This window comes from Kogia breviceps, chromosome 12 (assembly GCF_026419965.1).
Source record: "Kogia breviceps isolate mKogBre1 chromosome 12, mKogBre1 haplotype 1, whole genome shotgun sequence".
Classification (NCBI taxonomy): domain Eukaryota; kingdom Metazoa; phylum Chordata; class Mammalia; order Artiodactyla; family Physeteridae; genus Kogia; species Kogia breviceps.
In genome coordinates this window covers 92,924,635-92,951,554 of record NC_081321.1, presented here as the reverse complement: position 1 = coordinate 92,951,554, position 26,920 = coordinate 92,924,635, and the positions used below count along the sequence as shown (strand labels likewise).

The following is a 26,920-nucleotide window of genomic DNA, read 5'->3' as shown; positions in this document are numbered from 1 at the left end:
ATCTGCACGGGGTTGGTGTGACACGTGGGTTGTCTGGGACCTTTGAGCCCTGAGTACACTACGCTGGTGTGACGTCATGCGCCGGTGTGACCGGTGTGCCTCTTGCTGATGTGACGTGTGCGCCGTTTGGTCGCCGTGCAGGCTGCGTGTCGAGGTGGGCGCCAGGTGCCAGGTGGGAACCGCGGGCCGGGCGCGGGGGGGCGCGCGGTGCGCCGTGGGAGCCGACGCCGCGTGCCCCGCGCGCACGCGAGAGTGTGAGAGCTTGCATGTCCCGCCCGCGTCGCCGGGCCCCGAGGCCGGGCAGGTGTGGGCGGGCCGTCGGGACCCTGCCGAGCCAGGGCCGGGAGAGCCGGCGGGAAACAGGAAGCGGGGGGAGGCGCGCGGCGGCCGGACGGCGGGGAGCCGGGCGTGCTGGCGGACGTGCGGGTGGTTGGCCGGCCGGACGCTCCTCGGCCCGGGCCGGGGCGGCGATGTGGGGAGGCCGCGGCAGCCCGGGCGGCGGCGGGGCCGGGGCTGGGGGCGGGGCCAGGGGCGCCGCGGACCCCGCCCCCCTGCGCCGGCGGAGCCGCCGCCAGAGCGCTGACCCGGGAGTCCGAGAAGGCTCCGGCATGCGGGGTGAGTCCCGGGGGCGCGGGGGCGCGGGGGCCGGGCACCCGCCGGGCGGCCCGGGCGCAGGAGGGTGGGTTCTGGCGGCGACGGGCGGCTGGTCCTGCGGGCGACGCCCAGTGCTGGGATCGGCCGGCGCACCCCGCCCCCGGCGCCCGCGCTGACCCCCGCGCGCCTCTGGCCCGCAGACCCCGAAGACGCGGTCATGCCGGGCGGGGCCGAGGCAGGGGAGGCCGAGGAGGAGGCTGGGGCCGGCTCCGGGTCCGAGGCGGAGGAGGACGCGCTGTGGGAGCGGATCGAGGGCGTCCGGCACCGGCTGACGCGCGCCCTCAACCCGGCCAAGCTCACACCGTATCTGCGCCAATGCCGGGTCATCGACGAGCAGGACGAGGAGGAGGTGCTGAGCACCTACCGCTTCCCGTGCCGCGTCAACCGCACCGGTGAGCCGTGGGGGGCGCGGGGTCGGGCCTGAGCGGGCGGTGCCGGCCTTCCCTGGGGCCTTCTTCGGGACCGTCGGGCCAAGGGGCTCCGATCCCCGGGGCCTCGGTCTCCACATCGGTAGAGTGGGACGGTGTGCCCACCATCCTCCCTCCTCCTGAACCACAGCGTGACCCAGCGTGTCCGCGGTGCCTAGACGGCGTGTGGACTTTTCTCCCATTTCCTGGGCCCCCCTTAGAGCAAGGGGTTGGCTGTAGTTGTCAGTGCAGGCTGGGCTTGGGACCTCCCGATCACAGCTGGTGGATTTGGCAGCTTTCCTGTATCCTTTGATCTCTTTGGTTCTCTCTGCTCCCCCCCGCCCCCCTACTTCTGTGTGCTACACACTCCTGGGAGCGTTTTCCTCAAGTGCTCAAGCCCCATCTCAGCGTTCTGAGGGTGCCTTCTCCCATAAGTCGTGCCTTTGAACAGAGCTGGCAAAGGGACGAGGGTCTAATGGTGGAATTTCAGGCGTTGGTCAACGAGAGAAATATTTTTCTTTGCGTTTGGGGATGGAGGGGGCTTCCCTGTGCCATAGAAAAGGTAGGCCGCGTTTCTGGCCCTATATCTGTGGGGGGCGCAGGCAGCGGCTTGGGGTGCCAAGGAAGGGGGTGGGTCCTGGCTTTCCTGGCCGTGGCAGACGGGTTCTCCCCGCTGATGTGTTGAGTCAGGCCCCTGTGTGTGTCACCGGTTCAGAAATCTGGGGAACGTGGGCCCTGGAGTGTGGCGGGGCGTGGGGAAGGCGGGGGGGGGGGGAAGCAACTAGGCACGGGGAGAAGCCCTCACCTTGACCCTTGGGCACCGCCCCCCCCCCCCCCCGCCACTTCCCAGGGCGCCTGATGGACATCTTGCGCTGCCGCGGGAAGAGGGGCTACGAGGCCTTCCTGGAAGCCCTGGAGTTCTACTACCCCGAGCACTTCACGCTGCTCACGGGCCAAGAACCTGCCCAGCGCTGCTCCATGATCCTCGGTGAGTGGGTCCGCAGTGGGTGCCGGCCCCTCGGACACCAGTGCAGAGGTTCCTTACCCCGTCCCTGTCAGGGAGACACTCCCGTTGTCGCTGTTGAACAGATAGGGAAACTGAGGCACAGAGAGAACTGTACCGGTTTGCCCAAGCCCCCCCCCCCAGCAGGCTGAGGGTGGGGCTGCGATTCTAATGCAGTTATAGTCTAAGTTCAGAGCCCACCCACTTAATGCAGCTCTTTCCCCCAAAGATGTGTCAGGCATGTACCAGTTTACAGTTTCTGATGTAAAAAATTCAAACACTCCAGGAGACTCGAAAGTAAATAGGAAAGATCTTTACTTCTTCCTTCAGCTCTGGTCTGCTGGTATCAGTTTGGCGAGTTTCCTTTCTCTTTGCGGTTATACACACAGACACACACACAGGGAATCATCTTACGTGTCTTGCTCTGTGTTTCACTTTTTCTCAGAACAACTGATTTTTGTGTTTCTTCCACATCTGTTACACTTGTGTTAAATGACTGTGTAGTGTTTATTAGTGACGTGCCAGTCATTTAACCCATCCCCTGTTGATGGACATTTAGGTTGTTTCCAGTTTGCACCATTACAAACAATTTTGGGAACATCCTTCTAGGCGCATCTTTGTGCAAATGTGTGTCTCAGGAGGAGAGGTTCTGAGAAGTCAAATTTCTTAGAGAATGCGTATTTTAAAAGTTAAATCAGCACACATACCTCCAGCAGTGTATGAGTGCCCATTTTGCTGTACCCTCATTCATCCTGGGGATCATTTAAAAACATTTTATGCAGTCAGATATGTGAAAAATAATGTTGTTTTTAAGTTTGTACTTTGTTGAGAGATGTTCACAGCTTACTCGTTAGTCAACCTTGGGCAAATGGCTTGACATTTCTGTGCCTCGGTTTTTCTGGCTTTAAAATGGGTACAATAAATAGTACCTATCTTAAGTGTTGTTGTGAAGATTAAATAAATTAATATATGTGTGTAGGCCAAAGAATAAAGTCAATTGTTAGCAGTACTACTATTATTGTTATTATTATTGCTAGTGAGTTGGAACGTATTTTCCTATGTTTACCAGCCATTTTTGTTTGGGGATTTGCCTATTGATAGTTTTTGCCCACGTTTTTATTTGGTTGTTTGCTTATTGGTTTGTAGGAGCTTTTTATATGTCGTGGCTCTGAGTCGTTTGTTATATTTGTTATATTTTCTCCCACTCTGTTGCCTGTCTTTTAACTTTGTTTCTTATATCTGTCATCATTTAGAAATCTCTTATCGCTCTTTGATTTTGTGCCTTGTTTCGGAAGGCTTTCCCTGTCCCCAAATTGTAAAAATTGGTTCCAATATTTCCTTCTTGTGTTCTCCTGGTTTGGGTTTTTCTGTGCAGTCTGTCATCCCCTTGGATTTTATTTGCCCGACATGACTCTTCTCTCCCCTGCCCCTGGCAGATGAGGAGGGGCCCGAGGGCCTGACCCAATTCCTGATGACAGAGGTGCGGCGGCTGAGGGATGCTCGCAAGAGCCAGCTGCAGCGGGAGCAGCAGCTGCAGGCCCGGGGCCGGGTGCTGGAGGAAGAGAGGGCAGGGCTGGAGCAGCGGCTGCGGGAGCAACAGCAGGCTCAGGAGCGCTGCCAGCGGCTGCGGGAGGACTGGGAGGCGGGGAGCCTGGAGCTGCTGCGGCTTAAGGACGAGAACTACATGATTGCCATGCGCCTGGCACAGCTCAGTGAGGAGAAGAACTCGGCCGTGCTGCGCAGCCGGGACTTGCAGCTGGCGGTAGGCCCTGGGAAGATGGGGGGTGCCGTGGGAAAGGGGCAGCTTTGCAAAAAATGACGGTCATATGGTAGACAGCCGGTGTCCCGAAGTCACCATCGGTCGCATATTGGACTGTGGGCAAGTCCCTCCCCTGCCCTGTGCCTCAGTTTTCTCATCTGTAACATGGGAGTGTTGATTTATTATGGGAGCATTTATTTCATTGAATTATGACTGTGGTTTCAACTGGGAGCGATTTGCCCCCCCCGCCCGCAAAAAAAAAAACAAACCACATTTGGCCATGTCTGGAAACATTTTTTGTTGTCACAACCAGGAGTGTGCTGTTGACATCTAGTAGGTAGAGGCCCAGGATGCTGCTAAACATCCCAATTGCACAGGACGGCCCTCCACAGCCAAGAATTGTCCAGCTCAAACCGTCAGCAAGTGCTGAGCCAGAGCAACCTTGGGTTACGAGGATTCCTTGAGTTTAAGTCACAAGATTTAAGACATGTACAGTGCCTGGTACAGAGTTAGTGCTCAAAACCTGGATTATCGTTAGCCATTGTTATTGATATTATTATTAAGTGCTACTCTGTGCCACTCAGGTTACATGCATCCTGTCATGTAATCTCACTAAGGCACCATGCACCAGGTTCTCATTTTGAAATACAGATACAGGTTTAGGATTGTAAAGGGATTTGCTCAAGGCTGCAAATTGGGAAATGGCACAGCCTGCGTTTGAACCAGGTCCACCTGGCTCCAGCGCTGGCCTCCGCCCCTGTTCTGTTTGCTCCTGTCCAGGCGAAATCTCACCCAATTCTCTTCCATCAACGAGTGAGGCCATGCCTCTTACAGGCTGAGAAACTGAGCCTCTCTTTCTTGGTTCCTTACTGGGGCTTCGCATGGGGAGCAAGCTGGGATTTTACTGCTGCAGAGAGTGGTCCCAAGGATTTGACAATGCCCGCGGCACACAGTAGGCTCTCCCCAGTCATACCCAGAGAGGTTCCACAGGGGGGATTCTGACTGTGGGATTTGAAGCCCCCTGACCCCATGAGCCTCAGCTGTGGCTGGAGCACCCCAGGGGGTGACAGGTGCCCATGGATGATGGGTGGCATGTGTGAGGCTGTCAGTGCGGGTGCACTGGTGCTCTGGAGCCTGCGGCTGTGCGTGCTGGGGGTTTGATGTCTGGGGAAATGTGTCCTGATTGGGGGTGTTGAGGCCACAGGTTGACGGGCCCAGGCTGCCAGGCCTACTTTAGCCTCAGCTTCCTCATCCTTGAAGCGCAAGGTCACGGATGCAGATGACATCACAGCAAGACAGCACCTCCTGTGCAGCAGGCATGGTCCTCTGGGCTTGCCGTCCATCAACTCCTTTAATTTCCCAGCAACCCCATGGGGGAACTCTGTTATTATCCCCATTTATGGATGAGGAAACTGAGGCACAGAGAGGTTGGTTGGAGTACTTTCCCAGGGTTCAAAGATTGAGCATTTCTGACTTTGCTCTGGGCACTGCTGGGAGTGGGGTGGGGGCCGGTGGGGAGAGCGTGCTCAAGAGAGGACAGCACGATGGCCACCGGCCCCCCTGGGTGTTGGGAGGGGCTGTGGCCTGCATGGTTTGTCTCACCTTTGGGCTGCGTGTGATTGAGTTTGGTCCCCTTAGGTGGCAGATATGTGCATGTGACTGGGGCGGGGGATGCCCTGTGTGTGTGCGCAGCTGTCTGGAGTCTCCTGAGGTTGGGTAGGGGGATGTAGAAGAGGTGTCAGAGGTTCTCTGTGTGTCTGCGGTTCAGCTGTAGGTGCACATAGTATGGCCCAAGGGGTATGGTGATCTGCCAGTAGGCAGATAATAGCTGCTTTTTCCCAGTTTAGCTAATGGAGGGTAAGGGATGAAATTCAGTTACTAGATAAGCTTTTCTTTAAATGTAGCTACCCTACATTTGCCTTAACTTACTGGAGCTTTTTGGCAACAAATTAACAAAGGCTTTGCCAATGGAAATGAACATCTCGGCAGCTTGGGTTCCCTCCCCCTGTGGACAGGTGTGTAGTGGCTGTGATTTAATACTGTGTTTTATAAGGTGCAAATGTAATGAGCTGTTATTTCGAAGCAACATAAACTTAAGGGAACGAACACTATAATCTTGTGCTAAGTGAGTTTGCGCACCAGGATTAAACGCATCCTCCGTATTTCTTGGCATTCAGCGGAGACTCCCAGGTGCCCTGTCCCCTGAGCTCATCCGGGGAGCCTGCTGGCCGTGGGTTAGGCGGGAGGCCATGGTGTGTGGCTGCGGTTTGCTGGAGAGGGTGTGACCACATTTGCCCTTGTAACTAGCTGTCTTTCTCCGGCAGTTCACAAAGCGTGTTTTGTGAGGGGAAAGGAATGTGAGAGTCATGAATTTCTTTCTGAGTCCTCTGCGGAGGAGGAGTGGGCTGTTAATTCGTGGAAGTGCCTGACCCAGCCTCCAGACCCTTGCGTGTGTGTGTGTGTGTGTGTGTGTGTGTGTGTGTGTGTGTGTGTGTGTGTGTCAGGGGAGGGGAGGAGGGGGGTGCCATGCCAGGCTCTGGGGGTGTGGGACTGCAAGTCCTTTCTAAGTGAGGCCAGGGGCACCAGATGTCGGCCTGAGTATAGCCCCAGAGGTCATTGTGCCCTTTTTCCAACAGTGACTTCATTTTGTGGCCTGCCACCTGCTTCTCCTCTTGTCACTGTCTAGCCACCACAGGTCTAGCAACCTGGACCTGCTGGACACCAGACCCCGCATGAATTTGGAAAATCACTCTGGCTGAGTGCATTCATAACCCAGCAAACTGGCCGTGCATATCTGCTGTCTGCCAGGCGGCCACCACCCAGCCGCCCAACCAGCACCCTTGGCCAGTTTCTGGCTGCCCACACTGAACTGGTGACAGTTGGAGTCCTAGGATTTTATTTAAAGCTGTAAAGATAGCCACTGTCACACCCTCAGTAGCTCCATAGTTTAAAGGCCTCTGTCCACCTGCTGTCTTGTCTGATTCCTGCAGTGACTTTGGGAGGCAGGTGGTGGAGCAGGGGGATTGAATGGGCCCATTTTACTGATGGGGAAACTGAGGCTCAGAGGAGGTAGGTGACTTGCTCAGGATGACAGAGGGTAAAATGGTACAATTGAAATATGGATCCCGGACTTGGAATTCATGTTGGGGTGAACCAACCTCATAATCTTCCCAAGTCGAGGATCTGGTAGGAATATCTTTAAGGGAGGGTGAGACTCACATGTGTTCCGTGAGTGTATGTTGAGTGGGGAGGCTGGGTGAGAGGGGGACATCCTGGCTCTTGGGCTGGGTGAAACCCTCAGAATCCTCCTCCTCCTTCTTCCCCCTACAGGGAGATGAGGAGATTGAGGCACAGAGAGGGGCTGTGACTTGCCCAAGGCCACACTGAGTTAGAGGCTGAGCTGGGCCCAGCCCCTGGGTCCTCCTATTCTTGGTGCAGCTCTCCTTCCCCTACGCTATGCTGGTCCTGTGCTCAGTGTCAGAAGTGTGGGACAGAAGAGCGTGTTATTATACGTCCCCTCCACCCACAAGTCCTTGAGGCAGAGTCCCCTGGGAGGGTGGCTTGGCCTTGCAGCCTCCCTTCCTTTCTCATTGTATTTGTCCAGCCGGTCCCTTCTTCCTAGACACGTCTGGGGAGGACACCTGCTTGGGCCCCTCTGGGGATCGGGGAGGCACCCAGGAGTGTGGGAGCAGGACCTCTCCTCTCTGGCCTGGCTGGTGCTCCCTTCCTGAGCTGACCCCTGTCCTGGGCCCCAGGTGGACCAGCTGAAGCTCAAGGTGAGCCGGCTGGAGGAAGAGTGCACACTGCTGCGAAGGGCCAGGGGGCCACTCCCTGGGGCTGAGGAGAAGGAGAAAGAACCTGACAGCGCGGACCTGGTTTCCGAGCTGCGCGCCGAGAACCAGCGGCTGGTGGCATCGCTGCAGGAGCTGCAGGAAGGCCTGCAGCAGGTACGGGGCCTGGTGGGGGGGGGGCAGTGCCGGGGGGCCGGGGGGAGGCCAGACCCTCCTGCTGCTCACTCATCCCCCTGAGGCCTGGAGAATGAGGATTCTAGATCCGGGGATCTGAGATCTGGATGGAATCCTGGCTAACTCCTTGTCTTAAGCTCTGAGTGGAGGGCCTTCAGTGCTCAGCTTGTGCTGGGTGTTGAGTCTGGGGTCTGCGGGGGGTGGGGGGGGGCGTCAGGTGGGGCAGGAAGCCTCTAAACTCCCTGAAACTGTGTACCCGATCTTGTGTGTGAGCATTTTTCTGGGGAGAGGGCCTCAGCTTTCCTTGGATTTGTAGAGGAGTCTGACCCTGGAAAGGTTGAGACCCCTGGGCGGCCCTGGAGCTTGCTCGGTGTCCTGTGGCGGGTCAGTGGCAGTGTGGGCCTGCCACCTGGCCGTTGCTCCTCATAGGAAGTGGGGGAGGGAGCTGGGGCTCTGGTGTGTTTCACAGGGTTGGGCTTGCCGGCTGGGGTGTGGGTCTGTGGGCTGGATCTTAAGCCTTCGGTCTACCTCCCTGGGCCAGGCTCAGGCCCTGTGAAGACCCATTGTCGGGCCGGGGGGAATAGGCCTTGGAAATATTACCCGTCTGCTGTCCTGGGTGGCAGGTAGGGCGCAGAGCAAGAGAGAACAGGCCTGGTTCTTGTAGAAGAATAAGGTCCTGGTCCAACTTGTCTGAGCACGCCCTCGTCCACTTACCTCATTTGTACCCCCAGATGCTCCCTGGAGGGTGGGCAGGGCTGTTGGCGCCACACAACTCTACAGAGGGGGAAGCCGAGGTCCAGAGAGGTCAGGGCCCTTGGCCAAGGTGGCAGAGCTAGTAGGGTGGGGCTGAGGGCTGTTTGTCCCCCTTACCCCACACTCAGGGTGGGCCCTGAGCCAGGGGCTGAGGCAACCGTGAACTCTGACCCCACAGGAGGCAAGCCGGCCAGGGGCCCCAGGCTCAGAGCGCATCCTCCTAGACATCCTGGAGCATGACTGGCGGGAGGCGCAGGACAGCAGGCAGGAGCTGTGCCAGAAGCTGCACACCGTGCAGGGGGAGCTGCAGTGGGCCGAGGAGCTGCGGGACAAGGTAGCGTCCACATCTCCCCCCTCCCCTCGCACCTGCCTTGCCCCCACCTGCCTTCTTTTTTTTTTTTTTTTTAAACATCTTTATTGGCATATAATTACTTTACAATGGTGTGTTAGTTTCTGCTTTATAACAAAGTGAATCAGTTATACATATGCATATATCCCCATATCTCTTCCCTCTGGCGTCTCCCTCCCTACCACCCTCCCACCTGCCTTCTTGCTGACAGCCTGGGGGGGGGGGAGGGCATCACCAGTTTACTTCAGCCAGCCTTCCCCCAGCATCCGCTGTACGCCAAGTCCTGTGCCAAGAACTGTGCATTCGTTTGCTCTCAAATATGTATTGAGATCGATGGGTGAACAGAACAAAGGTCCCTGCTCCTGGGGAGGGCAGATGCTAGCAGGGGAGACAAACGGGAAGCCATACACGCAATCCGCAGTCCGTTACTTCATGTCGCGGAGGGCTATGAGTGCTGAGGAACAAGTAGGGCGGGGTAAGGGGGCAGATTGCCCTTGAAATGGGGAGGCCCATGTTGGCTGGGACGGGGTCGTTATCCCCATTTTACAGATCAGGCAGCTGAGGCCCAGTGAGGTGATGTCAGTCAGTGGCCCAGGCCACCCAGCTGGGGAGGTGGGCACTCATTATTGGGGCTCAGGCCTCTCTCCCTGGACCTGCTGGGCACCAGCTGGTTAGCTGCCCCTGTCCCCAGCCCTGGGGTCCGGCCTGGGCGTGTCCCACCCCGCTCCGCCTGCCCACAGTACCTGCAGGAGATGGAGGACCTGCGGCTGAAGCACCGTACGCTGCAGAAGGACTGTGACCTGTATAAGCACCGCATGGCCACCGTCCTGGCCCAGCTGGAGGAGATCGAGAAGGAGCGGGACCAGGTGAGCCCGGCCTGCTGTGTGCCCGGCCCTGGTTTTCGTCCAGGGGAAGATGACGAGAGGCAGACGGGACTGGAACTGTAGACAGAGATGAACGGTACACTTATCAGTTTAGGAGGGCGCAAGTAGGCCAGGAGAGACAGACAGGGGGGCTGAGATGTGCCAGCCCACCCCCCTCAACACACCTGCCTCACTGGGCTCTTGTGACAGGTAGAAAGTTGGTCCTGGCGGCCTTTGCATCTGAATCCCTTGTTCTCCCTGCCTCGAGGGCAAGGCCTACACAGTGGGAGGTACTTACTTATCAGATATTTGCTGATGAAGAAGTCCTCAAAAGTTCTGGCTCCCAGGCCCTGGGTACCATAGCCCTCATCTCCTGAGGCCATAGGGTAGGCTGAGGACCTCGGGCCAGTTCCTCCGGGCCCCGCAGCCCTCCTTGCGTGAGGCTCCCCATGCAGCGGGAAGGGCAGGAGGTTTTTGTCCTTGGACCACGTTTGAATCCCACTAGAGGAGTTGAAGTGTGCACGTGAGAATGGGCCTCAGGATCCCCTGGAGGGCCTGGTGAAAACGCAGATTTGAGGCTTCGTCCCTAGACATTCAGATTCACGTGGTCTGGGGTGGGCTCAGGAACGTGCGCTTCACCTGCCTGCTCCCCGCCTGTGGGTCTCTGGCCCCAGCTCCCTCTGAGACAGTGGGTGGCAGGTCCTGGCCATGGGCCCAGCTCTCAGGGACCCTGGTCTTCACTGTGGGGAAAAGCACTTTGGGTGCACTGGGATGGATTTGAACCCTGAAGGCTGGGAATAAAGACCCCTGCACCCAGTGGGTCCCACGGAAGAGTTTTAAGTTGTTGTGGGGAAACGGTACAAGCCTGGACTCTGCAACTCTGTCCCTGCTGGCTTGGTGTCCATGTCTGTAAAATGAGAATAGTGAGAATCTCTAAGTCGGAGAGTTAGTGTGAAGATTAGATGAGCTGATATTTAACACAGGGCCTGGCACACAGGAAGTCCTTAATAAACGTTAGCTGCTGTTCCTTTTGCCACCCCCGCATCTGAGAGGTCAGAGGCCAGGACAGCTGAGCCGATGTGGCTCCTTCAGCTGCTGGCCCAACACCCTGCCCTCTCTCACCAGGCCATCCAGAGCCGAGACCGGATCCAGCTGCAGTACTCACAGAGCCTCATCGAGAAGGACCAGTACCGGAAGCAGGTCCGGGGCCTGGAGGCCGAGCGGGACGAGCTGCTGAGTGCGCTCACCAGCCTGGAGGGTGCCAAGGCCCTGCTGGAGGCGCAGCTGCAGCGGCTCCAGGGTGGCCCCTACCTCAAGGTGAGCAGGGCCAGGAATCCAAGCTGGAGCTCTTGGCCGGGGTGGGACCTGGTGGGAGAACTCAGCCGGGGGTGGGGACATGGGGGACCCATTGGGAGTCCTCAGCTGGGCCTGGGAAGATGCAGGCTCTGGGAGGAAATACGTGGGTGTTGGCTGGAGCCCTCACCCAAGGTCAAGAACATGCCAGTCTGGGAGGGCCCTGTTGGCCAGGGTGGACAAAATGTAGCTTGGGTAGTTGTGGTATCAGGGGACAAGACAGGAGCATGGGGGTCTCTGAGTTTCTGGGGTTGCACCTGGGGCACAAAGAATAGTTTGAAGCTTGGCTTACCATATACTTGGAGAAGCCCGGCTGCCCGAGGGCCTGTGCGCATCTTAGAATGAAAAATGTGGACCCTAGAAGTCCCTCAGAGACCAGCTAGTCCAGTTCCCTCATTGCACGGGGCCCAGAGAGGGTCGGAGGCTTGCCCGAGATCACACAGCCAGCCAACAGTGGAGCTGAGCCCCCAGATCCCTTATAAACCAGACACTGGCTCTCAGATCTCTGCCTGGAACTCTGCCTTTTCCTATCTTGGGTTTGCTTAAAGATGATCAGTTGAGTTTAATGCTTGAAGAAGTAGAACAAAGGAAGAGTGAATCTGCGATTTCTGACTTTTAAAACTCCTCAGTGGCTTTTAGGTAAAGGCAAAACCCCTTACCATGCCCTAGAGACCCTACAGGGTGCCCCCCACCCCCCAGCCTGGTTCTCTCGGTCTCAGCCTTTTAATTCCTGGAATGTGTCACAGTGCTGCCTCAGGGCCTTTGCACATACTGTTCCATCTGCCTAGACCATCCGCCTCAACTTTCACACCTACTTATCCTTGAGTTCTCAGTTCCAACCACACTTTGGAAAGCACTCTGATGCCCCCGGCTGGGTGGGGCCTTTGAGTGCCTTCCCCACCCTAGGTACCTTCCTGCCTGGCCCTCCTGGCCGCTGAGCCTTATTTCCTTCATCTATCTGTTTGTTTATAGCTTATCTCCTCCGCTAGGGTGTGAGCTCCACAAGGGCAGAGATCCAGCCCTCCCTGCCCACCGCGCGTCCCTGTTCCCAGCAGGTGTTGAGAAAATGGCGGGGGCTGGCCCTGGCCCAGGGCTGCTGACCTCTCCCCACCCCCTTCCTCTCCCAGGCCTGCGCCTCTTCCCATTCCCTGTGCTCCAACCTCAGCAGCACCTGGAGCCTGAGCGAGTTCCCCTCCCCGCTGGGAGGCCCTGAAACATCTGGGGAGGCGACTGTCACGGGGGGATCTGAGCCCCACACCTCGGTAAGACACCTGCCCTAGCCCAGACATGGGGGGTACGGATGGCCATCGTAGAATTACTGACACGTAGAGTACTCTCCAGTTTGCTGTCAGTTCTGTTTCACACAAGAGGAAATCGAGGCCCGTGGAGACCAAATGCCTTGTTTAAGCTCACGCAGAGCCAGCTCAGTGCTGGGCCTGGGCCTGGGCGCCGGGAGACCTGGGGAGCCAGTCACGTGCCCATAACCCTGCAGAGCCTACCCCTCAGCTCTGGGCCCTAGTTCCCATCTGTGAAATGGGCACAAACTAGGTACAATGAGTTGTGGGCAGGTCCCGCGGGGGTGACCAGGCCCCGCTGTGGCTTTGCAGGAGGAGGCCACGGACAGCGAGAAGGAAATCAACCGGCTCTCCATCCTGCCCTTCCCCCCCAGCGCCGGCTCCATCCTCCGCCGGCAGCGGGAGGAGGACCCCGCACCCCCTAAGAGGTAAACAACTTTCTCCCAGAATCCCTGATGCCAGAGTCAGGTCCAGGCTGTCACCTCCCTTTACTGCCCTTAAATGGCTGGAGCTCTGGAAACCCAGGTTGCAGCAGTCACAGGCATGAATGAGGTCAGGGGTTAAGACAAGGTCAAAGGGCAGAGTGGGCTCAGTCCCTGCTGAGCACCTTGACATGAGAGTCACTGGAGGTCAAGCTTCAAAGATCCTTAATCCAGGGGGAAGCCTGGGTGGTTCAGGGCTAGGAGACATGGAGGAAGTTCCCAGGGGTCAGGGACCTCAAGCAAGAAAGTCAGGCCCCAGATTCAAGCAGCAGCAGAAAACTGGGGCCAGAGAAACTGAGCCATATCACTGATGGCAAGAGCAAGGGCAGGAGACTCCTCCTGGCATGTGTCTCCCTGTCATGGGCTTGATCCGATGGATGAACTTGCCATGACAGGCGTGTGATGGGGAGGTCATGGTCTATTGTGGGAGGAAGGCAGACCCCAGAGTCACGAATGGCAAAGGCAGAAAGGGAGGCTGAGATGAGGTGTGAGAGGTCAGGGCAGCCTTCTGGGAGGGGGTGGCATTAAAGGACAGGCTAGGGCATTCTAGGTGGAAGAACGGGGCAGAGGTCGGGATGTTAACTTCTTGCCCTGTGCGTTTAGGGGACTGGGTGGCACGAGTGCACTGTGCCTGAGACCGCCCCCCAGGGTCTAGCCTGCACGTGCTCGGGGCTTGCGGGACACCTGGGAGGCACAGGAGCCCCGGGCTCAGTGCCGGCCCCTCTCGCCCTCTCTCTGCCCAGGTCCTTCAGCAGCATGTCGGACATCACAGGTAAAAAGGCCTGGGGACTCCGTGGGGAGGGCTCATCTGGGGGCCCACCTGAGGGCTATGCTGCCTGCTCTGCCCTTGGCCTGCGTCCCCCTCCCTGAGGCTTTGCTGTCCCCTGGCCGGGCAGGGAGGCTCTGCTTGGGAGGCCCTGGGGGAGATGCTTCTCACCGCTCACCCCGAGCCCACCCTGGTCCTCTCTCCTGGTCCCGGCTGTGCTCTGTGGGGCTCCTCAATTCCAGCCCGATCTCCACCCTCTTCTGGGAAACTGAAGGGTCACCCTGGCTGGCCCAGGCCCAGCCCTGAGCCCCGTGAGTCCAGCCTGTTCCAGGGGCCTCAAACCTGCCAAGTCCCCAGGCCTCTGGGCCATGGGCCATCCCAGGGCTTGAGGGGCTCAACCCCGGGCCCTACCCCATTGCTCAGTCTGGCACCCCTAAACCTCACTCCTCCTCCCCAGGGAGTGTGACGCTTAAGCCCTGGTCCCCTGGTCTCTCCTCGTCCTCGTCCTCCGACAGCGTGTGGCCTTTGGGAAAGCCGGAGGGCCTTCTGGCCAGAGGCTGTGGCCTGGATCTCCTCAACAGGTACTGCAGCTGCCTGGGGTGGGTGGAGCTGGGGGGCTGGTTCGGTTCCCGGAGAAGGGTGAGCAGGGGCGAGGTGGGTTGCCTTACGGCTGTCAGACCATTAAGGCCTTTAGACAGAGTCACACGTTGGATTCATATGCTGTCACCACCGCTTATCGTCTGGGAGACTTGGGCTGGTCACTTCACCTCCCTGGGCCTCAGTTACCTCACTGGCTAAAGGGCCACAGTGATGTCTCCCACAGGTGGTGTTCGGAGATTGAGGACTCGTGGCAGTAAAGCACCCCACTTTGCCAGGCAGGTGGTGGGTAGATGGTACCTGTTACTTGTGCTGCTTGCCTGTCCTCCCGGCTCGGGGGTTCCCAGCAGGACTGAGCCTCCCAGACAACTTCACGCTGAGGGTGGGGTGGGGCCCCTGCAGCTGGGCTGGCCCCAGGCCCACAACTGGAGTCTTGAACCACCTCGGCTCAGAGAGAGCTGCAGGCCATGTGCTCTGTCCGTCTTGGTGGATGCGTGGTCTCCCTGCTCGTGACTGTCCGGGATCTCAGGAGAGCAGGAGATGGAGGAGGCCGGTCTGAGAATGTGACCTTTGAACTCAGGAGCAGGCATGGGGGGCCTCTGGGTGACGTGGAAGAAGAGAGAACAGAATCCGTCCAGGGATGGACCTGGAGTTTGGTGGTGACTGGAGTGTGAGGGTGGGGGAGGGGAAAGGCGAAAGGCTAGGGCAGGCTTTGTGAGTCAGGATGGGGAAGTGTGGATTTTGGCTTGTGCACCCTGGGAGACCTGGTGGTGGTTGGGGGAGCTTAGCTATTACTAAATGCAGGGCCGGCTCCTGGCTGCCTTACAGCATTCCCTCTGTCCTGGGAGGCAGGCATTATTATGATTACCCCTGTTTTGTAGAGGAGGAAACCGAGGCTCAGAGAGGTTAACTGACTTGCCTGAGGTCACACAGCTGGGACGTGCCAGAGCCAAGGTGCAGAGTGACCTGATCAGATTTGGGTTTTGGCGGGAGCATAGGAAGCGCTGGTGTCAGAGCTGGAATGCGGGGATGCTGGTCACAGAGTGCAGGTCACACAAGAAATCAGGGCACAGCAGAGCCAGGGGCCTCCTGCCTCCTGGAAGCAGCTTGGCCAGGCCCCTGCCCCCACTCTCACCCTCCGGCACAGGGCCCAGTGCGACATTGTTTCTCACTGTGCAGGACGTGCTTCTGGGGGAAGGGGCGGAGGCGCCTCCCTTCCTGCCTGCCTCGGCCCTTCCTCCCTTCCTCTGCTCAGGCCTGCAGCAGGGGTCCTGGCTGCTGTCCAGGGGGCGCTGGGATGCAGCACAGGGAGCTGGAGGTTCTGGCCCAGCCCCCACCTGGGCCCCATGATCACGTGGGGCCACCTCTGCCGCCCACGAAGTTCCTGGGGAGGAGGGAGATGGGGGAGGAACGAAGGCTGAGGTGGACCGGGAGAGAAAGGGGTGGACCTATGGGAGGTCAGGGACTCGACAGCCCTAACGGGCTGGCGAGTGCTGTTTGCATGTGTCCTGGGCTGGAGGCAGGGTTACAGCTCAGAGCACAGGGGGACGAACAGACTCGGGAGCCAGCTGAAGTCCAGGCTCCGTCACTCGCTACTGTGGGGCCTTGGGCAAGTCATTTAATTTCTCAGTGCCTCAGTTTCCTGCTCTGTAAAATGGGTTCACAATAGTGCCTGTTCCCTGGGGTCATTGTTGGGGGTTTCGGTACTCCTGCTAGAGTGTTTAGCACAGTGCCTGGCTCGCGGTGAGCGGGAAGCTAGCTCTTAGCTATCCTTGGTGCTGTTGTGGCTTAATCCTCAGGGTAGCCCTGCAAGCCCCATTACACAGATGAGGAAAATGAGGCTCAGAGTCAGGAATGTGTCCCATGGCCACTTGGTGGTGGAGCTGGGGATTCTGTTGTCCCTTCCTCCCGTCGCAGCTACTTTAACCTCGCGCCCGTGTTGAGTGCCCATCGCGCTCTGGGCATTTCAACCCTCTGCTCTCACCTGCCCCTCTTGGCTCCCAGGGCCTTGGGGCAGGGCAGGATGGGGGACATGGATGGACAGGCAGAAAAAGAGTGAAAGTGTGGTGCTGAGGAGGGAGGGCACTGGGAGAGTATTGGGGTGCTGTCTCCCGGGCCGGGCCACCCCTGTCCACACTTGTCACGTAGACATAGGGTCTCCAGCACTGGCCGACCTTGCACAGGGAGGGTTTGGATAGGTTATCACCGGACTCCACCACCCACCACGTGTGTAACCCTTGTCAAGTTATAACTTCCCCAGGGCCTCAGTTTCCTTCTTCTCTAATGTGGGGGGAATGACAGGCGGCTCCTGAAGCGTTGTCAGGAGGATTCAGTGAGGCCATCTGCGTGACATGCTTGAGTGTCAACTTCAAAGGTCCCTGGCTTGCCTAGGGATCTTCCCACAGTGCCCTGGGGTGGGGCAACACTCATCCAGGCCACTTGGCCCATCACTGCTCAGGGCTGGCAGAGTGAAGGACTTGGCCCCAATACCCTGTGACCCAACTCCTGACCTGGCACTGGGGAAGTGTCCTGGGACCCCATCCTTTCCACCCCCCACAGGCAGGGTTGGGGTCAATCAGATTGTGCTGCCCGAGACCCAGGAGTCCCGAGAGGTTGGAGCAGGCAGCCCCTGCCCCCTATGCATTCCTTTCTCTTCCGAACTGCTTGTCTGCTGAGGCCTGGGGCTGAGGGACCTGAGCTGGACCCTGCCCCCAGTGAAACTCCAGGTAGTAGCCTGGGGCTGTGGAGGCTCCGAGAAGTCACTTGGTCCCCTGGGGAGGTGGGCAAGGGCGTCCTGAAGGAGGAGATGCTGGAGCTGGGTCTCAGAGCAGCAGGAATTGGCAAGAAAAGCCTGAAAACCTGGGGTGGCTGAGAAATTGCCCCGATCCTGGGATTATAGGGAGGGGAGGGGGCATGCTCAGGCAGGGGTGGGTGGTGAGCAGGTCGGTCCTGGAGGACCTGGATGCAGGCTGCCCGACTGGGGAAGCTGTGATGGTCAGTTGTCTGTGGGTTTGAAATGGGTGGGGAAATGGGGCCACAGAGAGGTGACTAGTCCTGAATCGCACCTGATGACAGTGAATGTCTATTATTGAGCACTTAGATTCACTGGGCACTGTTCCAACAATGTCCCTTTTTTTTTCAGTAATTTTATTTTATTGATTGATTGATTGATTGATTGGCTGCGTTGAGTCTTTATTGCTGCGCACGGGCTTTCTCTAGTTGTGACGAGTGGGGGCTACTCTTAGTTGAGGTGTGCGGTCTTCTCATTGTGGTGGCTTCTCTTGTTGCGGAACATGGGCTCTAGGTACATGGTCTCAGTAGTTGTGGCTCGCGGGCTCTAGAGCACAGGCTCAGTAGTTGTGGTGCGCGGGCTTAGTTGCTCCGTGGCATGTGGGATCTTCCCAGACCAAGGATCGAACCTGTGTCCCCTGCACTGGCGGGCGGATTCTTAGCCACTGCGCCACTGCGGAAGTCCCATGTCCCATGTTTTAACTCACTGAGTTCTACAATGAGGTAGGTAGATGCAGGTGGGACTGCTGAGAACGAGGCAAGCAGCCTGGCCACCTGGCCCCAGAGTTCCTGCTGGCGCCCTCCATGCCACTTTTCTCAAACTCTTCTGACCACAGCCCTCCACGCAAGAAACCCAGTACATGTGCCTGAAACAAGAGGGTTACAGGAAGATAGTTGGATTTACTTGAAGGGAGGCAGGCTTATGTTTTCTATTCCATTCCATTAAAAAACAGTGCTGGTCATGACCCAGTGAATTTCACAACCCATTTAGTTGGAAGGCCCTGCAGCCCTCTGGTTTCCACCTCTACCTGCATTATCTCTATATTTGACCCTCACACCCACAGTGGGAGACAGGTGCCATCATCGTTCTTGCTTTAGGGATGCAGGTACAGAATCAAGTGGCCAGCTCACTTGTCCAAGGCTAGGGCACAGCTAATGATGGGGTTGGAGCTGGACTGTGTGGCTTCAGCCATCGGGCCATCGCGCAGCATAGCCAGGCCTGGCCTCAGGCCTCCTGTCTCTGCCAAGGCCTTTCTGTGCCACACTGATGTGGCCAGGACAGTCCCGGGGCTGAAGGAGCCTGTAAAGGCAGCCCTGATGCCTCTAGCACCCGTGTCTAGCCCCGTTCCCTGGGGCCTGGCTTTCTGTTTTGACTGAGGCGGCAGGAGCCAAGTCGGACTCCCCAGGGCCGGGGTTCCCTCCCTGCATGGGTTCTGATTGGGTTAAGGTCTTTGCAGCCTTGCCCACCCCGGGCTGGCAGCAGGGGGCAGTGTGGCCCTGTGGCTGAAGCTGCCAGGGTGGGTGGGGAGGCGAGTGAATGCCCGGGCTCTTCCTGGGCCCCCTCTCCAGCTGGGGCACACCCATGGACCCTGGTCTCTCTTCTTCCCCAGAACAGTGAGGGCCCATGGGGAGACTTGTGGTCAGTTGTCACTTAGTCTGGCCACAGGGCCTCACCACTTCTCATCCAGGGGCAGGCAGAGCCCTGCCATGATGGGGGTTTGGTGACTCTTTGTCCTGTCAGTGGTACCCACTGCCCATGAGAGGAAGGCCAGGCGCCTTCATTCCGAGCCCTCCACAGGCTGGCTCCAGCTTGCCTTTTCTGGGAGTTAATTAGGGCAAGGAGCTTAGCATGGTGTCTGGCACATGGGAAGCACCCAGGGTTTCCTGTTACTATTATTATTGTTGTTATTAAGTTCTTCCACACTGTATCCTGTATCCTGTCCTCCACACCTCTGCCCATGCTAGCTCTTCAGCCCGGAACCGTGTGCTCTCTGTCGAGTCCCGAAGTGCTTCTGTTTTTTACCGTGATGTCTGTAGCCCCGCTGCTGCTTCCTCTGGGAAGCCCCTCCCCTTTGTGCTCCCACTGCTTGCAGTAACCATCTCTGACCTGCTGTGATCTGAAGGTGACCTCCCGCCCCAGACTGTGAGCATAACAAGCTTATATTAGTCATCTGCTATGTGCCAGACACTGTGTTTGGTGGTAGGGATCTGGAGCTGAACAGGACAGCAGGCTTATTCTCAGGGCATTCTTTCTGAGCGAGGAAGCCAATGGGAAAATACAAAAACGCGGGGCTTCAGCAGGAAGCTCCGCCTCACCGTGTGCAGGGGTTTGGGAGGGAGAGGTCGCTTTTGCCCTGAGCTTTGAAGGATGAGCAGAATTTGCCAGGCAGAGAAGAAGGGGGAGGGCATTCCCTGCAGGTGCAGTGGCCCGGGGTGGGAGTCATGGCATGCTTGGGGAATCACTGTGGTTCTCCAAGAATGTTGAACTGAATCAGAATACTGAACGCTAATTCCCATCTCCTTTCTCTCTTCTCAGGTCTCTGGCCATCCGAGTGTCTGGCTGGAGCCCCCCGGGGGGGCCTGAGCCCCAGGACAAGGGCCTAGACGGCCTGTCGTTCCTCGGGGACAGCTGGTCTGGGGCTGTCGTTCGGAGGGTGCTCTCTGGGCCAGGATCGGCCAGGGTGGAGCCAAGAGAGGTGAGGCCCCGCCCCTCTGAGCTGGGGGCGGAGTCAGTGCGTTAGTTGGGGCTGGATGCCCTCTGATTGGTGGATCTAGGTCAATGGGCGGAGTTTCTGCGGATTGGCCGAAGCTGAGGCGGGCTCAGTGACTAGCCGGCTGGTTGCCCCGCCTCAGCCAGCATCAAATGAAATCTGATTGGGCAGGGGTTGGCAGGTGGGGCAGACTGACTGAACCTGGACAGATCCCCAGGCTTACACTGGGAAAGACCAGACTGAGCCAGGCTGGGTGGGGAGGCCAGTTGCCAAGAGCAGTGTCTGACTGGGCACCACCCTGTGAGGTGGGGGCAGCTGAATTTTGAGACATGGTCACCCCCACACCCGATGTTCTCCAGTCCCAGGGCTGTCTGCGGAAGCCCTGGGAAGCTCAGTTCCCTCCCTGCCTGGGTTTTCTCCTAGCCAAGGGCAGAGGCTGCTGGCTTGGAAAGGGCAGGCCTGGAAGGTGAGGCCCAGCAGAGAACCTTGCCCTGGAACCAGACATCCACACTCCCTCTGATGGACTTCAAGGGTAAATCTGGCCTGGGGCAGGGACTGAGGACTCGGGAGTCCTAGAAGGTCAGAACTGAGGGCCCAAGAGAAGGCTCATCTGGTCCATAGTGTGGGTGGGACAGCCAAGACCTGAAAGGGGGATGCTCCACCTCCCAACTCCTGGCAGTTCCCTTCCCTCCCGCGCCGCTGTCTCCTTGCCAGTTGTCCTTGTGGGTCCAGAGGATCCTTTGTCTATCTTGTCCTCAGTAAACAACTTACAGTGAAAGGAGCACTGGATAGGAGTCCCACCCTCTCTGGGCCTTGGACTCTCACTTTAAGAAAGGGAAGGTGGGGACTTCCCTGGTGGTCCAGTGGCTGGGACTCCTCGCTCCCAGTGCAGCGGGCCTGGGTTCGATTGCTGCTTAGGGAGCTGGATCCACGTGCCACAACTAAAGAACCCGCATGCCGCAACTAAGACCTGGCACAGCCGAATAAATATTTTTTTAAAAAAGGGGGGGTGGGGATCCTGGCCACGCAGGCCTTTAGAGGGCCACGTCTGTGGCCTCTCTGAGGCTGATGCCTGACTTTCCCCTCTCCTTGTCCTCCTTGCTGCCCCCTGCCTGTCCATGCCCAGCCTGCCACTCCTTCCATGAGGCTCTAGACGCCTGGGTGAAGAGGCCGGGGGCCGAGCCCTTCTACATTCGAGCCAACCTCACCCTGCCTGAGCGGACCAACCCCCATGCCCTGTGCGTGAAAGCCCAGGAGATCCTGCGGCTGGTGGACCCGGCGTACAAGCGGCGGCAGGAGTGGTTCTGCACGCGGGTTGATCCCCTCACGCTGCGGGACCTGGACCGGGGCACTGTGCCGAATTATCAGAGGTGACACTGCCAGCAGCTCTGGGAGCTGGGACTGGGATGGGGGACTCTTTCTCCCTCCTTCAGTCCCTCACCATCCTCTGGGACAGGATTGGGGGGCTGGAGGAGAGAAGGTGAGGGGCTCCCCTTCTCCCTACAAACGCATGACACGCCCCCCCTGCACAGAGCCCAGCAGCTCCTAGAAGTTCAGGAGAAATGCCTGCCCTCCAGCCGACACCGGGGGCCCCGCAGTAATGTAAGCAGGGCTGGGGGGGCAGGGCGAGGGCCTGGGGAAGGGGAACTGAGGGGGGCCCCAAAAGGGAGAGGACAGGCTCCATTATCCAGGAGCTGGGGGAGGAGACCCCCACCCACGCTTGGTTGCTCATCTTCTTGGTGAGCTCCTTGGTTGCTTCTCCACCCAGACTTGGTTGATCCTCTCCGATGTGTCCAGCAAAGAGAACAACAGGGCTCTCGTCTGGGTAGTTGAGAGGGGGAGGTGAGATCGTGTGTCCGCTGCCCAGGAGCAGGCGTGGCACGTGGTGAGCACTTAACGGAACGACAGTCACACCCCCTCTCTATCCCGTGACCAGGGCTGGGCTGGGTGACGGCCCCCACCGTGCGCCTGGGCAGAGTGAGACTCGGGTTAAAGGGGTCTCACGAGCCCACGGTGCTCGAGAGAAGGTGGAGAGCCTGGGCTCTGGAACCAGGCCACCCAGATTTGCAGCCCTGCCTGCTCTGCTCCTTCTCAGCCTGTGACCTTGGACAACCGCGGGACCCTCCCTTGAGGCTCTGTTTCCTCATCTGTAAAATGGGGGGATTATGCTGCCTGCCTCTTGGGTTCATGCACGTGGGATCTAGTTAGTGTCTGTCACACTGTAGGCTTTCAACACCTGTCAGCCATTGGTATAATTAGTGCTGTCGATATTGGTTTCTGTAATCTTCCTACCCAAGGTCACATTGCTAATTCATTGGAAGAGACCCCAGAGTTTGTCTCTTACGTCTTATTCTGGACCTCGGTTTCTCAATCTCTAAAGTGGGGGCAGACCTAAGGCTCCTGTAGCTCTAACTGGGTCTGACGGTCTTGCTCTCCTTGGTCCCTAGTGATGGTTGCCCTTCCCTGCCTCAGGGGCTGTGCTGGGCCGGGTGGGGGCAGGGGAAAGCCTGGTGGGGAGGGGGCTCTTGTGCTGACCCATGAGCCTGGACGGTAGTGGCAGCGGGGCCCTCTCTCCCTGAGGGTGGGAAGGAGCTGAGCTCTCAGGTGCCCCTCTTTCCCTACCCGTTCCCCAGCTGAAGAAGCGAGCCCTGGACCAGCTGCGGCTGGTGAAGCCCAAGCACGTGGGGAGTCCTGCTGGGGACTCCCCGGAGCAGCTGCTGCTGGAGCCCTGCCCAGGTGTGTGCACAGGTGTGAAGGTACCGCCTGCGCTGCTCACGGGGCCCAGGAGTGCACACATCTGGGTGTCCTCGGCCTCGGTGGTCCCTTTGTCCTGGAAGGGCCTGTGGGAGGGTTCCGGTGGGGGGCAGGGCCCATGCTAGGGGCCTGGTGGGAGATGGGCCACCAGGGTTGAGGGAGCTGTCTATGTCCAGGTGTGACTGTGGGTCTGGGTGAGTTTAGGGCACGCGCGAGCACGGGCCTCTCCTTGTCTGGCAAAGCATGCGTAGCTTTGTGTTTCTTGCCTGTGTGTGGTGGCAGGTGCCATGACGACCCCAGAGGGAGTTTCTGGAGGCAGGAGGGTGAGGCCTTGGGCCAGAGAAGGGAAGAGGGGCTGGAGGAGCCCAGATGAGGGAATAGCAATTATGAGGGGCAAGGAGGAGAGGGTGGTTAGGGAAGACTTCCTGGAAGGGAGGTTGTTTGAACTGGGGCCTTCACGGATGAAGAGGAGTTTGTGCGAGGCAGAAGGCACAGCTTGTGAGAAGGCTCAGAGGCATGGCTGCATGTACTGTGTTTGGAGGACACTGAGTACAGCAAGTGCATAACTCTGTCATGTGTGTGACAGCGAGGAGGAGAGAGGGGAGGGGGGAGGGGGAGGAGAGGAGGGGGAGGGGTCCCCAGGGGTCCCCGCCCACCTGGGGACCTGGGAAAGCATGACCTGGGCTCTGAAAGGAGAGTTAACTGGGCCACCCCAGGGCATGCAAAGGCCCTGTGACTAGAGTTGCTGAGCTGTGAGGCAGGAATGGAGTCTGTTGTGAGGGGACACGTGGCGTGGCTCGCTGCTTCTCCAGGCTCCGGCAGGGCTGGCTCACCCACGTGGAGGATGTGGCTTTCTTCCTGAGAGCTGTGGGGAGTCACCGGTGCGTTGAAAGCAGGGGAGTTACAGGATCTGACCTCAGTTTTAAAGCGTCCCTGCAGCTGCTGAGAGGATAATGGCCTGTAGGGGGCAAGGGTGAGGCAGGGGATGGGGTGGAGCCTCCTGCGGGGGTCCCAGGTCCCAGCGAGGGAGTGGGCAGCTCTGCTGTGTGTAGGAGGAGCAACAGGACTTAGGAGGGGAAACAGATTAGGGGCCTTGAGAGTGTCAAGGGGACTGGTTGCCCCAGGAAAGAGGAGCTGGGGCCCTGCCTGCACCCCCATCTCTTCACACCCCCTTCCCTGCCCAGAGCCAGAGCGGAGCCTCAAACCCTATAGCCTGGTACGGCCCTTGCTGGTGTCTGCCCTGCGGCCCGTGGTGCTCTTGCCTGAGTGCCTGGCGCCCCGGCTCATCCGCAACCTCCTAGACCTGCCCAGTTCCCGGCTGGACTTCCAAGTGTGCCCAGCAGGTGAGCCTGCACGCCTGGAGAGGGGAGGGCTGGGTGGCACCCTGGGGCAGCGAGGCCCACTGGGCCTTCGTTCCTGCCTTTCCCTGCCTGCAGAAAGCCTCTCTGGGGAGGAACAGTGCACATCGTCAGCGCCCGGAGCCCCCAAGGCCCGACCTGCCACCCCTGGGCTGGGCAGCAGGATCCGTGCCATCCAGGAGTCTGTCGGGAAGGTAGGTGCTTGGGGTGGGGCGGGGGGGTGCCCTCTGGGCCCAAGAGCAGAGTCTGAGTGCCCGCCTGTGCTGCTCAGTTGCAGAGTGACCCTGGGCAAGTCCCTTCCCTTCCGTGGGCCCGTTTCCTCACCTGTGAGATGGGTGGCCTGGGGCAGTCGACCTCATGTGGGTCACCCTGGAGAATTGGACTGATACATCTCACCTGTTTGTCTTTGCCTTCAAACTTGCCTCTTCCCTGGGAGCTGGGGCTGCCGGGGTCCGCTCCATCCTACAGACAGGGAGGCTGAGGTCCAGGGTGGGGCAGTGACTTATTTCCCTGGGTCTTGGCCCTTCCCCTCCAGTTCTTTCCTTGTTGCCAAGGTGCCCCCGGATGCAGAAGCAGGACCCTGTAGGGGGCTGTGTTATGGGGCCCAGTCAGGGGGCAGGGAGCTTAGGGTCTCTGGCCTGAGAGTAAAATGTAGCCTTGACCCCCTGAGAAGAAGCACTGCCTGTTGGAGCTGGGTGCCCGGGGCGTGCGGGAGCTGGTCCAGAACGAGATCTACCCCATCGTCATCCACGTGGAGGTGACTGAGAAGAATGTCCGGGAAGTCAGGTGAGAGATGGGCCGGCAGGATGGGGAGGACCCCAGCGCTTCCTCCTTTTTGGGTGCCTGTGTCTCTGTCTCTGTCCTTCCCTCTCTCCGTCTCTTCCTCTTCTCCATCTCTTTGTTTGCCTTCTGTCTCTCTTTCTGTCTCCCGCTGTCCGTCCTCTCTCTCTGACTCTCCTATCTTAGTCTGTCCCTCTCTCTCTCTCTGTCTCACCGTTCATCTTTATGCGCCACTCTGACCGCCGCCCACCGTCCTCTCTCTCGGCAGGGGTCTGCTGGGCCGGCCGGGCTGGCGGGACTCAGAGCTGCTGCGGCAATGCCGAGGCTCGGAGCAGGTGCTCTGGGGGCTGCCCTGCTCCTGGGTGCAGGTGGCGGCCCACGAGTGGGGCCACTCAGAGGAGCTGGCCAAGGTGGTGCGTGGCCGCATCCTGCAGGAGCAGGCCCGCCTCGTGTGGGTGGAGCGTGGCCGCGGCAGAGGCGTCGGCAGCAGCAGCGAGGCCTGAGGAGTCCCCTCTGACACCTGTGCCTTCCTCACGCACTTCAGAAAAAGCCCCCAGCGGGGGCCCTGGTGTGCGCCGTGGGGCTGGGTCCTCCCCATCCTGAGCCTTCCTAGACCCTGAGACGCTCGACGTGGGGCCCTTGGCTCTGGGCTCCGGGCTGTCACCCGGAGGAGCCCCCGGGGCAGAGCTCCCTTCCGTCCCAGTACTTGCTGCTCTGGGCCTTCCCGTGGCCCCGTGTCCCCACGGACCCATCTTGTGGGTCTCATGCACACGTCTGTGTCCTCTCCCTCGTCGCTCACCTTGGAGCATCTGCGTTCTCACCCCGTGCACTGGTTTGCACACCCAAGTTCCCATGGGGCTGGCTCGCGTCTGCCCCTCCCCCTGGCACACGAGGTCTCCCGGCTCCACGGCCTCTTCTGTTCACAGGAGCCCTGAGCCCGTCATGTGTGGTGCCCACCCGTCCAGCTCACATCTCTTGTGTATACCTCCATGGGGGCATTGTGGCTTCCCGGGTCCACTGTCACCTGTGCCCCTCGTGTCTTCCGGTCACACGTGTGTCCGTGGTTCTCCCCTGTGTAAATATCATGCCCCCACTCCCGTGACCCTTGGGCACTGACCCGCGTGTGTTCCTGGTGAGCACACCCAGGACCATGTTCTCACGGCGCCTGTACCCTGCCCTGCCCTGCCTCTCGGAGGGACGGCCGGGGAGGGGGCCGGCTGCCCCATTACCAGAATGTACAGCTCGTAGATTTTTAACGGGCCTTTTTCACCTAGAAGCTGCACATTATGGAACATTAAACAGTTTGTCATAGAAGCTGGTGGCCTTTGGCTTGCTTGCATCCCTGGCCCGGGGCCCCCTTTCCATCCCCCCCCTTGTTGCCACCACGAGCTCAGGTTGATACCACCTTTCAGGTCCCCACTGTCCCGTGGGGAGGGTCAGATTTCGCTCCTGACTCATCCTGGAGCTGCCTGCCATCTGTGCTGGCATCACCTTACCTGCCCCGGAATGACTGGAGGAGGGCCCCACAGGTGGGCCACCCCTGCGCTCAGCTCTGCTCGTGTCTGATCATCAAAGGAGTGTCCCCTGGAGTGGGGATGCCAAGCCAGCAGGGTGTGGTCTTAGGCTAAGGGGCCCAGCTGCTGAATCCAGGAGACTGAGAGCAAACCCTCAGTGTATTACCAGGTCCCTGAAACTGCTTCACCGGAGAGGATGGTCACCTCCAATGGGAGAAATCTAGGTGGTCTTACTGCAGGAGGTGCTCCTTGAGCTTGCATTGTGGGGTTCCTTTCTTCAGGAAGCACTTATTGGACTTACATACCTATATGTTCTTGGTCCTCCTATGACTGTCCTCAGTCACAGTGATGCATTTGGGCAGGCTCCTAGGAGGTTTTGGGGGAGTGGGTATACTAGGTGGAGGGAACCTCAAGAGCAAAGGCTCAGAGGCAGAAAATGGGTTGAGATTGGCCACCTGGGGAGTGGTAGGAAATGAGGCTGAGAAGTGTCCAAGTCCAGGGGTCGGGAGCTGCTTAAATTTGAGGTCTGGCTCAGAGACCATCTCTGCAAAGCCTGCCTGATTCTTCCAGCCCTTGGGAACTCTCCTGGGCCATGCCATGCTCTGCTTTGTGGCAGGATGGTGGGTCTCCGTGGGTGGCTCTGGGCTCCCTGGCCATGGAGACTGGGTCATGCTCATTTGGGCAAACAAACCTCCGCGCTTCCTTGCTGTGTGCCTGGCCTAGTGCTTGGTCTATGGACGTATGAGTCTGGGTGAAGATGCAGGAGC

At 58.9% G+C, this 26,920-nt stretch overlaps 1 protein-coding gene across 4 annotated transcripts; it reads left to right on the top strand.

Annotated features, from left to right (window-relative positions):
* CARD10 (caspase recruitment domain family member 10) lies at positions 1–25,953 on the top strand. 4 transcript variants are annotated; one of them, XM_059082278.2, is made up of 21 exons: positions 1–154; positions 795–1,046; positions 1,912–2,049; positions 3,501–3,826; positions 7,579–7,770; positions 8,720–8,875; positions 9,631–9,756; positions 10,879–11,070; positions 12,234–12,368; positions 12,714–12,829; positions 13,627–13,655; positions 14,107–14,230; positions 19,573–19,732; positions 20,171–20,279; positions 20,874–21,117; positions 21,280–21,349; positions 22,381–22,483; positions 23,686–23,844; positions 23,938–24,053; positions 24,533–24,645; positions 24,908–25,953. In XM_059082278.2, the coding sequence occupies exons 2-21, from the start codon at positions 812–814 to the stop codon at positions 25,140–25,142; spliced, it is 3,078 nt and encodes a 1,025-aa protein (XP_058938261.1). In that variant the 5' UTR covers positions 1–154; positions 795–811; the 3' UTR covers positions 25,143–25,953. The 4 variants fall into 4 exon arrangements, with proteins under 4 accessions (XP_058938261.1, XP_066866248.1, XP_066866246.1 ...); XM_067010147.1 differs by having other exon boundaries at positions 114–154; positions 24,530–24,645; XM_067010145.1 differs by lacking the exon at positions 1–154 and adding an exon at positions 532–615 and having other exon boundaries at positions 24,530–24,645.
* Positions 25,954–26,920: the final 967 nt, after the last annotated feature.